The 15,628-nt window shown below is 53.2% G+C and overlaps 1 protein-coding gene across 1 annotated transcript; it reads left to right on the forward strand.

Moving 5' to 3' along the window:
- The first annotated feature begins 823 nt into the window (after positions 1-823).
- On the forward strand, positions 824-14,468 carry GRM6 (glutamate metabotropic receptor 6). Its single transcript, XM_030316254.1, has 10 exons — positions 824-1,330; positions 4,280-4,496; positions 4,692-4,827; positions 5,531-5,685; positions 6,814-6,954; positions 7,058-7,258; positions 9,849-9,994; positions 10,088-10,711; positions 13,248-13,559; positions 14,271-14,468. Exons 1-10 carry the CDS (start codon positions 824-826, stop codon positions 14,466-14,468), a joined length of 2,637 nt encoding a protein of 878 aa, XP_030172114.1.
- Positions 14,469-15,628: the final 1,160 nt, after the last annotated feature.

The raw sequence follows: 15,628 nt of genomic DNA on the forward strand, positions 1-15,628 counted from the left end.
GGGTTTGGGGGAGTGCCTTAGGCAGCTGGAGCCAAGGCACTGGAGGCTAGGAAAGAGAGGAAGAGAGGGACAAAGAAAGAAAGAGAAATTGACTGAGACAGGGAAGAGAGAAGGCGGGGGGAAGGGGTTGGGGCAGCAGGGGGAGAAGAGAGCCTGAGACAGAGACAGAGAAACAAGCAAAAAAAAGAGACAGAGAAGGACAGTGTGTGTGTCAGGGACAGCCAGAGAGAGGTTGGGGTGAGACACACATCCAAAGAGAGGAAAGAAGCAAACCCAGGGAGTAGTAGAGGAAGGGAAAGGAGATGTAGAGAGAGGCAATTCTGTGCACACCCCATACACAGGAGGGGTCTCCACCCTCAGGGCGGCCTCATCCCTTCCCCAGAATCCTTAAATCCTCTCTCACTCTGGGCCCTGTGCATCTGTCACAGCCCTGTCCTGACCAACAGCGGTTGGCACAGGTGAGTGTGGCTAGGGAGGGTCCCTAGTTGTGCGCTGGGGCTGGGTCCCTGTGGAACAGAGGCCCAGGGCTGTCGGGGAGGGGCAGGCTGGCTCGGTGGAGACAGCGGTCGGGCGGGGGGACGCGTGTGATAAGATTCAGAGGGTGTGAGAGCGCGGTGGAGACCTGGGAGGGCTGGGCGAATTGATAGCTCATTTCTTCCCCAACCCGCTCAGCCAACATTTATTGCGCGCCTCCCCTCTCCCCAGCACCCGGAACTCCTTCCCCTTCCCCGCGACCCGGGGTTCTCCCTCTGCTTAGCACTCAGAGCGTTCCCCCGTTCTGTTCCCCTCCCCGCCCTGTCCTCCTCCCGCAGCTGGACAGCGGATGGCCAGGCCGGGGAGCGCCCGGGAGCCGCCGCTCCTGGCGCTGCTGCCGCCGCTGTTGGTGCTGGTGCAAGCGGGCGCGGCGGGCGCGGCGGGCTCGGTGCGCCTGGCGGGCGGCCTCACGCTGGGCGGCCTGTTCCCGGTGCACGCGCGGGGCGCTGCGGGCAGGGCGTGCGGGCAGCTGAAGAAGGAGCAGGGCGTGCACCGGCTGGAGGCGATGCTGTACGCGCTGGACCGCGTGAACGCCGACCCTGAGCTGCTGCCCGGCGTGCGCCTGGGCGCGCGGCTGCTCGACACCTGCTCTCGGGACACGTACGCGCTGGAGCAGGCGCTGACCTTCGTGCAGGCGCTGATCCAGGGCCGCGGCGACGGCGACGAGGGGGCAGTGCGCTGCCCCGGAGGCGTCCCTCCGTTGCGCGCCGCGCCCCCCGAGCGGGTCGTGGCTGTCGTCGGCGCGTCGGCCAGCTCCGTCTCCATCATGGTCGCCAATGTGCTGCGCCTGTTTGCGGTGAGGGCACTCTCTCGCGTCCTCGTCCCGTCCCCGCCCTCTGGGTGGCTGAAGTCTAGTCTCCTGGCAGAAATCACTCAAATTCACAAAGATCACCCGCTGCTTCAAAGAAACCCTGCCCTGGGAGCCAGAAGCAAGCCCGAGCCAGATCAACCCAACCCGTCGACCCTTCCTTGTCTGCTCAGGTGCCCTGCCAGCGCTGCCACCTGCACACACAGCCCTTTGTGTGAATTAAGGAAACCTACCTTCTGGGCGGTCAAGGCTGCCTCTTCCCACAGCGGGATGCAGCCTTTGCCTGGAGACCCAATTGATTAGAGCAGGGCCCCCTGGAGTTTAGCCTCATCTTGCTTGGATGTCCTTGTTTGGGGCACATATTGCACAACCTTGTGTGGTGGTCCCGCCCCCGGCCCTGGGGACAGGGCCCTCCTCCGGTGGGGTCACCAGGACATGACCCTGGCAACTCCGCGGGGTAGGGGAGGGTGGTGGTGAGTAGTTCCCTCATCTTGAGGGAACTGTCTTAAGTGCGGGGCAGCCCCTTCCCTGCAGCCTGGGGGACAGTGAGTGAGGGGAAGGGCATAAGAATAAGCGATTAGGGGGCCTTTGGCATTAGAGTGTGGGGATTTTCAGTAGAAGTCATTCACTAGGGTTCTGTGGGGGAGGGGTGTCTCTGTCCCTCCATCTTTATGTGAAGAAAGGAAGGCTTTGCTTCCTTCTGGCTGGGGGAGGGGACTTCAGTGTCTTGAGAGTTTCTCTGAGGCAAGGCCTCTGTTTCTACCATGCTGGGTAGAGGTTTTATGTGGGTCCCCCTCCATCATCTGCATCCATGTAATCCCCCCACCCCTGTTCCCACTGGATGTCAGTGTTGTCATACAGACACAGCTTCTAATAGGCACCAAGAGAAGTTCTGTGGCTCCCTGGGATGTGTGTGTGTGTGTGTGTGTGTGTGTGTGTGTGTGTGTGGTGGATGGGGGGCGGGGTAGTAGTGAGGAGAGTCTCTGTCTCACCCGACTGCCCATATCTGTCTGTGTTTATAGCTCTGTCCCCTGCCCTGCTTGGAGCTCTGGTTTCTGTCCCTTTCCCTGTGTCTGCCCCTCTAGGCTGAGTGCAGAGATCTCAGACTCAAGGGCCTTCAAGGGCCAGGTTGGGGCGTAGATGGGTGAAGCAGGACCCCATAAGCCCAGGGCCCACTGCTGCCAGCTCAGCCCCAGACTAAGGTAGCACCCTGCACCCCCACACCATGTTAAACACTACTTACCAATTCAAAAATTAAACGCTTGAAGACACTGGTGCATGAATGGCAACCAGGGAACAGATTTGGTTCCCTGAGGGGCTGTTTTGCAATTCCTGGTCCAGGAGCAGAGACGGAGTTCAGGCCATATTTGTATTACTGTGCTGTCAGGCATTTTATTTTATTTTATTTTATTTTATTTTATTTTATTTTACTTTTTATGCTTATTTATATTTGAGAGAGAGAGAGAGAGAGAGAGAGAGAGTGTGTGTGTGTGTGTGTGTGAGCAGGGGAGGGGCAGAGAGAAAGAGAGACACAGAATCTGAAGCAGGCTCCAGGCTCCGAGCTGTCAGCACAGAGCCCCATGTGGAGGCTCAAACTCATGAACTGGGAGATCATGACCTGAGCTGAAGTCAGATGCTCAACCGACAGCCACTCAGATGCCCCTATTTTATTTTATTTTATTTTTAAATATTTGTTTATTTTGAGAGAGAGAGAGAGAGAGAGAGAGAGAGAAAGCAAGTAGGGGAGGGGCAGAGAGAGAGACAGAGACAGAGAATCCCAAGAGTAGGCTCTGAGCTGTCAGCACAGAGCCAGATGAGAGGCTTGAATCCATGAACCGCAGGATCAAGACCTGAGCTGAAACAAAGAATTGGATGCCTAACCAACTGAACCACCCAGGCGCCCCAGCAGTCAGGCATTTTAGATTAATTTCTCTCAGGAGGTTCAACCTGTATGAGGAGATTGTTCTCAAGATTAAGCTTTAGTGTCTAGAGTGCCCAGAGTATCTACAGCATCCATGAACTGCCCTCGTCTTTCTCTGTCTCCTTTTTCTCTGACATTCCCTCTTTCTTTGTGGTTCTTCTTATTTTTCTTTTTCTGTCTCCCTGTCGCTCTCTTCCTTCTTCCTCCTTCCATCTTTCCTTCTCTCTCCCTCCTGCTCTTCGCACACTGTCTCCACACTCTACACTTTCTGTCCTGCTTCAGACATCCCTGTCTCCCCTGGACCAGTCTGGCCCACCCCTGCCAGAACCTTCCCTGTCTTCTGACCTTCACCAGCTCCCACTTCAGCCCTCTTCTCTAGTTAGCCTCCATCATCCTGATTTCCTCAGCCTTCCCCTACCATTCTCCACTCCTCCCACCCTTGCTATTCACGCTCCCCCTTCTGGATCAGCTCAGCCCATAATCCCAGCTGTCGATCACTCTAATGCACAGAGATAAACCCAGCTCCAAGCAGTCCCCTCCAGAAAACCAGACACAGCTTTGAATCAAATAATCCCTTCCTAGCCCCCCTGCCTGCTCTGACCCTGCTTGGGGGTGCCGCTCCCCTACACAGATTGCCCCTTTGTGTGAATTAGGAAAACATGCTGTCCCCTAGGGATGACAGGAGCCCCATTCCCCTCTCAGATGCAGCCTTTGCCCAGCAGCTGGATCAGCTACAGGATGGACTTGAGTCCCCACTCCACCTTTGCCTGGACACATCCTGCACCAGTGTGTTTGGTGCCCTGCCCTCTTCGTCAGACCCTCATACCTCCCATATTCCATCAGACCACTTCTCAAAATGCAGAGATTTTCCCATGCCTGAGGCGTCTCCATGCGGCTATTCCAACCCTAATCCTGAACTTCCATGCCCCCACCTGTGTCCTGGATCCCTGTTGCCCTCCCTCCCCATAGGGTCACTGACCCTCCCTCCATAACCCAGATGTCCTTCCCCATTCCAGATACCCCAGATCAGCTACGCGTCCACAGCCCCTGAGCTCAGCGACTCCACACGCTATGACTTCTTCTCCCGAGTCGTGCCACCTGACTCCTACCAGGCCCAGGCCATGGTGGACATCGTGAGGGCGCTGGGATGGAACTACGTGTCCACACTGGCCTCCGAGGGCAACTATGGCGAGAGTGGGGTTGAGGCCTTTGTGCAGATCTCCCGGGAGGCTGGTGAGCTGGGTGTGGGGGTACCAGGGGTGAGCCAGGGCCATCAGACATGGTGGGGAGCGTGGATGGTGCCCCTGTGGGCAGGTGCCCCTTTCTTTTGGAGGACTCTGTCCCTGCCACAATCATGCACAGTGGCGGCCCCAGTGGGTTGGGTGAGTGGGTGGAACAAAAGGTGACTTTGGCATCCCCGACACCCAGGGGGGGTCTGTATTGCCCAGTCCATCAAGATTCCCAGGGAACCAAAGCCAGGAGAATTCAACAAGGTGATCAAGAGACTAATGGAGACGCCCAATGCCCGGGGCATCATCATCTTTGCCAACGAGGATGACATCAGGTGGGACAGTGGGCGCATTCCATCAACATGTTTATTAGAGGCTCTCCTCGAAGGCCCTGCCCCCTCTTCCTACATATCCTCCAGCCTTGCGCATCCTCCCTTCCTCCTCCTCCCTCTCTCCTTGACTGCCCGCCCCCCACCTTCCTGCCCTTACACATTTTTCCTGCTGCCATTTCCCTGTCTGGTGCCTCCCAGAAACGAACCAGGCCTGTTCTGGGTGGAGATGCTCCAAGACTAGCCAAGGGAAACACACAAAAACGCCTGTCTGTTCTTATCATCCAAAATAGGGGAGAGACCCATGGGCAGATCTAAGTGCAGAAAATGAGCTGTCAGGCAAGGAGCCCCGGGAGGCAGTTCAGGGGGTATCAGCAGGTGGCCATGGACTCTGCCTTGAGGCCTGTGTGGCTCAGAGCCATCAGAGGGCTCCGCAAGAAAAGGGAGGCCCCTCTTCCAGGCAGTGTGAAGTGGGCTGAATGCACAGAACAAGAGGGCAGGCCTGGGGCCAGAGCCTGGCTGCAACCTTGACTACCTGAGAAGCCAAGGGCAGGTGTCCTAAACCCCAGACACCCCAGTTTTCCTGATAAATGAGGGTCTGCTGAGTGGTTTGGAAGGGGATAGAAGAAGAGAGAAGAACAGGAAGTGGCCAGAGGTAAGTTGGAGGAGGATCGCAGGCCCTCACTAACCCCTCGCCCCATTCTACCAGGAGGGTACTGGAGGCCGCACGCCAGGCCAACCTGACGGGTCACTTCCTATGGGTCGGCTCCGACAGCTGGGGAGCCAAGACCTCACCCATCCTGAACCTGGAGGATGTGGCCGTGGGGGCCATCACCATCCTGCCCAAAAGGGCTTCCATAGATGGTGAGTGCAGGGATGCTGTCCCCCACGGTATCCCCTGCCCCTGCTTGTCCTTCCCCACGGACCCCTCTTTGTGGTGGTGGTGACGGGTGGGGGGGGGGGACTCATTTTCTCCACCTGTAAAATTGCATCCTGATTCATGTCCCTTCCGGGATTCTCAAACTCTAGGATTCTGAGATTCTGTGAATACCTCCCTCCGGGCAGTGTTTGAGTTGGCAAAGGAGGAAAAGCCCACCCCACTGCACAGGGTGAAGAATTAGTTTTGCTCTTTCTGTTTTTGTTTTAATTCAATGCCTACATTCCTGGTGTTGCTTATTCCTCAAAAGGCACACCAATTTGAGGGCTAGGGAAGAGGGAGCAAGGCCAAGGATGGCGACATATTGTCCTATTGGTCAGATGATGAAGCCTGCCTCCCCTCCCTTCTTCCACCATACCACCTGTGAATGTCTGGAACAATCCAGCAGAGATGTTCCCTTTATAACAGGATTGATCGTTTTCCCAAAGACTGACCTGAAGGCACCTTCATGAAGTGCTACAGGGCTATTTTATGAAGAACAGAAACTTGTAAAGGCTGAGAGCCTTAACTTTTGGGGACTCAGAACCTCTTGTGGGTGTACACCCACCCTCACACTTTTTCTTTCCCTTAGAGTGCATTTGGTTGCATTTGACAAATTAGGATGAGAGCAGTTTTAGCAATAAAGGCACTTCGTCACAAGACAAGATGTCTGAAAGTAGGCCACTTCAGGTTTGGGCCAGTGAGTTAATGACATTCTCAAAGTCCTGAGCTCTGTCCCCACTTCTGTTCCACCATCCTCCATGGTTGCTATGTGCCTTGGTGACTGAGGTGTCTTAATAATCACAAAGTGGCTGCTGAAGCTCCACCCATCACACCTTCACAGTAGCATCCTAACCGGGAAAGAAGGAGCAGCCTCAAAGTCTTTCATGCAGTGAGGCTCTGAGTTTACAACAGGACGCAAATTCTACCCTGGAGCCCCCAGATCGCTCTGAAGTCACTGGCCAGAAGTCAGTCATGTGGCCAGTCCTAGCTGCGAAGTGAGCAAGTGGTGAAGGGACACAGAAGAATCATGTCTGGTTCAGATGGTTGCCATCCTCTTCTCTCCCCACTCTCAGGATTTGACCAGTACTTCATGACCCGCTCCCTGGAGAACAACCGCCGGAACATCTGGTTTGCCGAGTTCTGGGAAGAGAATTTCAACTGCAAACTGATCAGCTCAGGTACCCAGTCCGACGACTCCGCCCGCAAATGCACAGGTGAGAGCTGCCCGGGGTGGCAAGGGGAGGTGAGGGAGAAAGTGGGAGGCCAGGTGGGATGCCGGGGGTCCAGGCACACTTCCTCCGGGCATCCCTAGGACAGGTGAGGAACGCATCGGCCGGGACTCTACCTACGAGCAGGAGGGGAAGGTGCAGTTTGTGATCGATGCTGTCTACGCCATTGCCCACGCCCTCCACAGCATGCACCAGGCACTCTGCCCGGGGCTCACGGGCCTGTGCCCTGCGATGGAGACCACCGATGGGCGGATGCTGCTGCAGTATATTCGAGCTGTCCGCTTCAATGGTGAGTGGGAGCCAGATCTCCTAACAACAGGGAAGGGAAGCCCCCAGGGTTGGATTTCTCTGCGGGACCTAGGTTGACTGGGGATCAAAGGGATGAGAGAGGCAGGATGGTATGGTGGGGGCACCCGGAACTGAGAGCTGGAAACTTAAGCCAAATTCTGGAACCAATTTTTAACACTCATCCCCAAGCTTCAGTACCCCTTGCCCCAAGTTGCGAAATTCAGGTGTTGGGGAACTTTTTCTGTGACCCCTTCCTGCCTGGAACCCTCAGCGGGCCACATGCAACTCTACCCTCCATTGCACAGAGTTCGGGGGCATCTGGACTCTAGGCCTGTGTGGGGCACGGTGCAGACTGTGCAAAGGCACTGTGTACAGTGTGGACAGGCTGCCCATTCTGAGTCTTGAGCTTGCAAAGGCCACCCCAGCTAAGCTCTGTGCCATGGGTGCACAAGATGCAAGTCTGATGTGTCCTCTGGTACCAGCAGAGGGCCTGGCACATAGGCAGGGCTCAGAATAAGGTCTTCTGAAAAGGCCCAAATGGACCCAAGCTGCCCTCATGGTTTGTGCAGAGAGATATACTTCTTAGTCAATTACTATTCTTTTTTTTTTTTTTTTAATGTTTATTTTTGAGAGAGACAGAGTGTGAGCAGGGCAGGGGCAGAGAAAGAGAGAGACACAGAATCCAAAGCAGGCTCCAGGCTCTGAGCTATCAGCACAGAGGCCGACGCGAGGGCTCACAAACTGTGAGATCATGACCTGAGCCTAGGTTGGATGCTCAACTGACTGAGCCACGCAGGTGCCCCCAGTTACTATTCTTTATAAAATTAAAAAGTGTTCTTCCACCAACTACCGAATACCTTCTTTCTGCTAAGCTCTCTGATAAATGGCACAACTTACTATCATTGCAGACCAGCTCTACAAGCTGGTAGAATGGGCTTCCAAAAGAAATAAAGCCAAGGGGCACCTGGGTGGCTCAGTCAGTTAAGCGGCCAACTCTTGGTTTTGGCTCAGGTCGTGATCTCACGGTTTGTGAGGTTGAGTCCCGCATTGGGCTCTGTACTGACAGCATGGAGCCTGCTTGGGGTTCTCTCTCTCCCTCTCTGTCTCTCTGCCCTCCCCTCATGCTGTCTCTGTCTTTCTCAAAAATAAATAAGTAAACCTTTAAGAAATCATTAAAAGAAATAAAAGCTGATTGTTCAAATCAGTACAAATCTCATGCCAACACTCAGACCTTTGTACAAGTCTTGAACCCATCATTTTGCCTGACTTGTTAAAGCTCTTTCTTTTTTCTTTTTCTTATTTGAAGTTTATTTATGCATTTCGAGAGAGACAGAGAGAGCAAGTGGGGGGGGGCAGAGAGAGGGAGAGAGAGAATCCCAAGCAGGCTCCACATTGTCAGCGCAGAGCCCGATGTGGGGCTCAAACTCAAGAAACACGAGATCATGACCTGAGCTGAAACCAAGAGTCAGCCGCTTAACCGACTGAGCCACCCAGGTGACTCTTTCATTTTTCTTTTTAAATTGTGGTTATCATATACATGGTGTAATACAGACCATCTTAACCATCTTTAAGGATACAGCTTAGTCGTGTACACTGTGCAGCAATCATTCTCCAGAACTTCTTTTTATCTTAAGACTGAAATTCTGTCCCCATTAAAGAACAGCTCCTCCTCGCCCTCCCCCAGCCTCTGGCCACCTCCATTCAACATTCCGTCTCTATGATTTTGCCTTTTCTAGGTACATCCCGCAAGACGAATCATGCAGTATTTGGCCTTTCGTGTGACTGGCTCACTGCACTTAGTATAATGTCCTTAAGGTTCATCCGTGTCATAGCTATGTGCCAGAACGCCCTTCCTTTCTAAGGCTGAATAATGTCCTTGCATGAATAGACACTTTGTTGATTCATTCAGCCCCCAGTGAACAACATTTGTGTGTCCACCTTTTGGCTGCTGTGAACAAAGCTGCCGTGAACACGGGTGGATAGATAGATCTTGGAGGCCCTGCATTCACTTCTTTGGGGCATATACCCAGAAGTGGAGTTGCTGGGGATGTGATAATTCTGTGTTTAGTTTTTCAAGGAACTGCCACACTTTTTTTCCACAGTGATGGCACCATTCTACATCTGCACCAGCAAAATACATCAGGGTTCCAATTTTTCCACATCCTCACTGAGTTTCGTTATTTTCTGGTGTGTGAAAAGTGGCCATGCTAATGGGTGTGAGGAGGTATCTCATTGTAGTTTTGTTTTAATGTTTGTTTATTTTTGAGAGAGAGACAGAGAGTGAGTGAGCATGAGTGGGGAAGAGGCAGAGAGAGGGAGACACAGAATCCAAAGCAGGCTCTGGGCTCTGAGCTATCAGCACACAGCCTGAGGCGGGGCTTGAACTCACCAACTGTAAGATCATGACCTGAGCCAAAGTCCAGCACTTAAACGACTGAGCTGTCCAGATGCTCCTGTTATTATAGATTTTGAGTTGCATTTCCCTGATGACACTGAGCATCTTTGCACATGACTTCTTTAACCTGGCTGGGCCTTGGGCGTCTCCGGGATGAGCTGGGGGACCAGCTGAGGATGATGGGCTCTCCCTCTAGGCAGCGCGGGGACCCCGGTGATGTTCAACGAGAACGGGGATGCGCCCGGGCGTTATGACATCTTCCAGTACCAGGCGGCCAACGGCAGTGCGGGCAGCGGCGGCTACCAGGCCGTGGGCCAGTGGGCAGAGACTCTCAGGCTGGACGTGAGTGGGCACAGACACGCCGACGGGAGGCGCAGGGGCCCGGGCCCACCGTCCCCAAATGGAGTCCCAGGCTCGCGTCTCCTGTGCCCGCAGGTGGAAGCTCTCCAGTGGTCGGGAGACCCCCGCGAGGTGCCTGCGTCCCAGTGCAGCCTCCCCTGTGGGCCCGGTGAGCGGAAAAAGATGGTGAAGGGCGTCCCCTGCTGCTGGCACTGCGAGGCCTGTGACGGGTACCGCTTCCAGGTGGACGAGTTCACGTGCGAGGCCTGCCCCGGGGACATGCGGCCCACGCGCAACCACACGGGCTGCCGCCCCACGCCCGTCGTGCGCCTGACCTGGTCCTCGCCCTGGGCCGCGCCGCCACTCCTGCTGGCCGTGCTGGGCAGCATGGCCACCACCACCGTGGTGGCCACCTTTGTGCGGCACAACGACACGCCGATCGTCCGCGCCTCGGGCCGCGAGCTCAGTTATGTGCTGCTCACCGGCATCTTCCTCATCTACGCCATCACCTTCCTCATGGTGGCCGAGCCCGGCGCGGCAGTGTGCGCCGGCCGCAGGCTCTTCCTCGGCCTGGGCACCACGCTCAGCTACTCGGCCTTGCTCACCAAGACCAACCGCATCTACCGCATCTTCGAGCAGGGGAAGCGCTCCGTCACGCCGCCGCCCTTCATCAGCCCCACCTCGCAGCTCGTCATCACCTTCAGCCTCACCTCCGTGCAGGTGGGTCGTGGGAATCCCAGGGCCACTCGGTGGGCGCATTGCGCCTGCGCTGGCGGGCTTGTCCAACACTCCAAAAACTCAGGTGATCACTCTTCTATTTTGGCTCCTATGTCAAAATTAAGGGGGGGGGGAGGGGAAGGCTACAAGAGACAGGGCCCTACTGTTTTACTTATATGCAGAACTCATTTCAGAGCAGCCAGTCCCCTGGGCTCTGTCCTTAAGAGAAAATGGTCCTTAAGCTGGGGAGTGCGAGCATCCAGCAACATTTCTGTAAAAACAATGAGATTATTTTCTGTACACTGAACAAACTCTTCCACAATTTGGCTCCCATATAAAAATAAGGCAAAGAGCTATGTGACAGTTTTCTCAAGCAAAAAAAAAAAAAAAAAAAAAAAAAAAAAAAAAAAAAAAAAATCTGTTTCCATAAAGGGAGTTCCTGTTTGTTGCCCAGTCACCAGGGTAACCTGGATGAGAGGCACAGGCTCCAGCAATGGCGGCACTATGGAGCGGGTCGTCCAGCTCCATAAATGGCAGGGATTTCATGCTGTATGTGCAGCAAAAGCAGAGGACCTTCAGGGTTTTCTCCAAGATAGTAACATTATAACAGCAGAAATTACTCTCATGAGCTGGAAGGCACTGGATATTTTCTGTGCAAAGGGTACTGAGAGACGGGTGTGTGTGACACTGTGATATTGTACAGCCAGCCCAGTTCTCAGGGCTAGGTGGAGGGCCTATGGTCAGCCTGCTTTTGACATGACACGCTCTCCACTCCAGGCAAGCCCTTCTCCCTTCCTAGTTCTGCATATACCACCTTCATTCCCACCCACAGGCAATTCTCCATGACTGAAAAGTGTTGCCATCTTCCTAAAGATAGCAGGGGTCGAGCGTCCCCTGTCAGGGCCAGAATGGCAATGCCCAGCACATCCTGACTTCTTACCTTCCTGCTTCCCTCCTTGAAATCCCTGTGGTGCCCCTTTCCCTGGGATAGAGATACTTAGACTACATTTAGTACCTCCTGGTTCATCTGCGGACCCACCTTTCCAGAGGTCCTGGACCCTTTCAAAGAGGCATACCTTCAATTTTACTAGGTTATTTACCAATCTGGTGGACATGAAGTGGTATCTCATTGTTTTAATTTGCATTTACTTAATTACTAGTGGAGCTGGCCTTTGGAGTTTCCTCTTCTGTGATGTGCCTGTTCCTACACTTTGCACATTTTCTATTATTTTGTAGGAGGTTTTTTTTGTTTTTGTTTGTTTGTTTTTTACATGTACCAGATGCTTGTTCCTTATCAATTACATGTGTTGCAAAATTGGTGGGATCCATTTTGGTTGCTGCTTCTGTGTATCACAGGCCTTTGGTATTAGTTTCTCACAGGCAACTTTTTCCCCCTACCTAGAGCCTTGTTATAAGAGGAGCTTTCATGCTGCTTTCCTGGACATTGGGTGGGGTGTTATTAGTCCCTTGTTTATGGAGCTACTGCCTTTGGGAGAATCACAAAAAAGTTCTCCTTCTGGATGTACAAATTAATAAAAAGCATCCCTTCTTGGGGCACCTGAGTGGCTCAGCAGTTGAGCTTCCGACTTTGGCTCAGGTCATGATCTCACAGTTTGTGAGTTTGAGCCCCACATCAGGCTCCGTGCTGACAGCTCAGAGCCTGGAGCCTGCTTTGGATTCTGTTTCTCCTTCTCTCTGCCCCTCCCCTGCTCTCTCTCTCTCTCTCAAAATAAATAAATAAACTTTTTAAAAAATTAAAGAAAAAAAGCATTCCTTCTTCCAGGATCACAGAGCTCTGCTCTAGGGACATAGTATGGCACTGGAGTGTTGGCTGGATTTCAGCCCCACCTACCCCCCTCCTACACACATACATCAGGCAGTCTTGTGCAGTGAACAATCTGCATGCACGGATGGGGCGGCCCTTCCAGGGTCTTGCCTCTATGCAGGTGTCTTAGTTCCTGTTCCCCAGCATCTCTTGGCTCAAGGTCATGTCTCCTGTCACTGTGAGGGAATTGCTATTCCATCTCCTCCCTGTTAGTGCTTGTGTTCGACTTTGATAACCTACCAGGCCACCTGGAATCAGCTCACATTCTTACCAGTGTCTGTTTAAGTGCCTCGTTCTGAGCTTCACCATGCATCTGCACATGATTTCACCACATTATGTTCAACAGTTCTCTGGAGCTGGAGAAGGAAGGGGGTCCTCAAGAACTAGGTTTGCCATGTTGCTAGACAGGATCAAGCTCGTGTTTTCACATCTACAGAATGGAGATGGTTACTGCCTACCTGGAGGGCTGTGAGGAGACAAGATCTCTGCTGAGTCTGGGGGCATCCATGGGGCATGCACTGGCTCCTCCCCCAAGGTAGAATGGAGAAGATATGTGTAGGGTCACGATTCCAGGGCCTCTGCCTGCTGTCACTGTGGCTCTTGGGCCTGAGCATCCCACTCAGTAGGCCAGGAGCCTGGAGGCAACCCTAACCTGCCAGACATGGGTGGGTGGCTAGGCTGGGTGTGCCCCTGATACGGTGTCGGCTCCTGCAGGTGGTGGGAGTAATGGCATGGCTGGGGGCCCAGCCCCCACACAGCGTGATTGACTACGAAGAGCAACGGACCGTGGACCCGGAGCAGGCCAGAGGGGTGCTCAAGTGCGACATGTCAGATCTGTCCCTCATCGGCTGCCTGGGCTACAGCCTCCTGCTCATGGTCACATGCACAGTGTATGCCATCAAGGCCCGCGGTGTGCCCGAGACCTTCAATGAGGCCAAGCCCATCGGCTTTACCATGTACACCACCTGCATCATCTGGCTAGCTTTTGTGCCTATCTTCTTTGGTACCGCCCAGTCAGCTGAGAAGGTAATCTGGGGTCTCCCGTTGCTTTCACTGCCTCCTCTGTTTCTTGCCTGTCCAAGGAGGGGCTCAATTGTCCCAAGAGCTGGACCACCCATCTGAATGATTGCTTGTTGGCTGATTCATTCATGTACATACTCATTCACTCATTTGTCAGTGTCACTGCTGGCTCAGTGAGTTCTGTATCCCTTCATTTGTTCATCCATGCTTCTATCCATCCACTAACTTGTTTCTATTCAATTACTTCTTCATATACTTCAAACCTGTCAATCCATTAATCTGTCAGTCCATTTGCTTGATCATTATTCAGTCATTTATTTGTGCACAGAGTAGAACATTTGCTTATTCACCCGTCAATCATCTGTTTGCCCACTTGCTCTCTTATTCAATCTCTGTTCATTGGTTTGTTCATTTGAAAACATATTCACTCATTCATTAACATGCTCTAACCCTTTTCAGGCATAGGGACCATTTCCCCAGGTGTCATTCGCTGTGAATGAACCCTTCACTTCCCTTGGTCACTTGTCCATTTGGTGCCGTGTCACTCATCCTCCATCCTGTCTCTATTGGAGCCATGTCATGACCACCACTTCTTCATGCCACAGGGCCTTTGCTCGTATGTTGTCTTTTCCATTGACCCGATGAACACGGACTCATGTGGGGGGGGGGGGAGAGAACAGGGCTGAGTCCCACCCGGTCCCTTCCTCAATGACTCAGATCTACATCCAAACCACCACACTGACTGTGTCCTTGAGCCTGAGTGCATCGGTGTCCCTCGGCATGCTCTATGTGCCCAAGACCTACGTCATCCTGTTCCACCCGGAGCAGAATGTGCAGAAGCGGAAGCGAAGCCTCAAGGCGACCTCCACAGTGGCAGCCCCACCCAAGGGCGAGGACACAGAGGCCCCCAAGTAGTGAGTGGGGGATGAGTGGGATGGTTGCTCCCTCTCTTCTGCTCTTTTCTTTCCCTTGCTTCACCATAGAAGCTGTGAAAAGTCCAGGTCTGCAGTGAGCAGTTGGAGGCAGGGAGTCCACAAAGCCCATGCCCACTGGGATGGGGCTGGACTCCAGAAAGATCTGGACCCACACACCACATGTCATCCCTGCTTTTCTGTGCCTGTGGGCACCATATATCCTTGCTGCAGACCAGACTTTCTACTCATGGAGGGAAACAGCCACCACGAAGATTCTACTCTAGGGAGTGACTGAACTTATGCTCCCTGGTCTGAGTTCAGAGAGCATGATGAAGCCCCAGGCTTGGCCCAGCGTGAGTGAGATTTCTACCCACTTAGCCAGCAAAACCCGGGGATTGGGCAGTGTGCAAGAATTTGTAGATCTCACTGTGGAAATACAGGGCTGGATGCAAGGAGGAGCAGTTTCCACAAGAGACCCTGGGGGTCTGGGTTCCGGACTGAGTAACTCAGGCTTGGCAATGAGGGATGGAACCTTGGGTCAGAGCCCAGAGAGCGAGAATGCGATGTGAGAATGAGAACTGAGACATACCCCATGAGGTGACATGTGTTGAGGTCTTTTTCTCAGAACCTTCGCCCCTGGGATCTGGGGCATGTCACACTTAGGAGTATAGCTTTTTGCCTTTCGCATGCATATGCCCTCAAATGACCCCCAAACCCACGTGTGGTGTTAGTGGTGTGAGAATAAAACAACAGGGTGGTGGTTGCCCTCTTCTGATGCCTGTGAGAGATTGTGGTCAGGAGCCTCAGGCTGGGGCCAGTGACAGAGAGCTGTGTCCATGGTGACGATTAATTCCAGGTAGACATCTTAGGATGAATATTGAAACTTTTCTCTCCCAATATTTACTGGGAGGTCCCTTTTGACAGGCAAACACAGGGCATGGGAGGGAAATGCTTGGACATCAGATGCATGGACATTCATTTTTCAGTATTTTTTTTTTTTTTTTTTTTTTTACCAAAAGGTTGGTTTCAGTTGTGGAATTGTATTTCCCTGTGGCACGATTTAAATTTGTTAAATTGACTCTTTTCATTTATCAGTTTGAATTCTCTAGTAGCTGATGTCTGGAACCGATTCTGAAGATCAACCCCACTTCATACAACAAA

Source organism: Lynx canadensis, chromosome A1 (assembly GCF_007474595.2).
Source record: "Lynx canadensis isolate LIC74 chromosome A1, mLynCan4.pri.v2, whole genome shotgun sequence".
NCBI classification, from domain to species: domain Eukaryota; kingdom Metazoa; phylum Chordata; class Mammalia; order Carnivora; family Felidae; genus Lynx; species Lynx canadensis.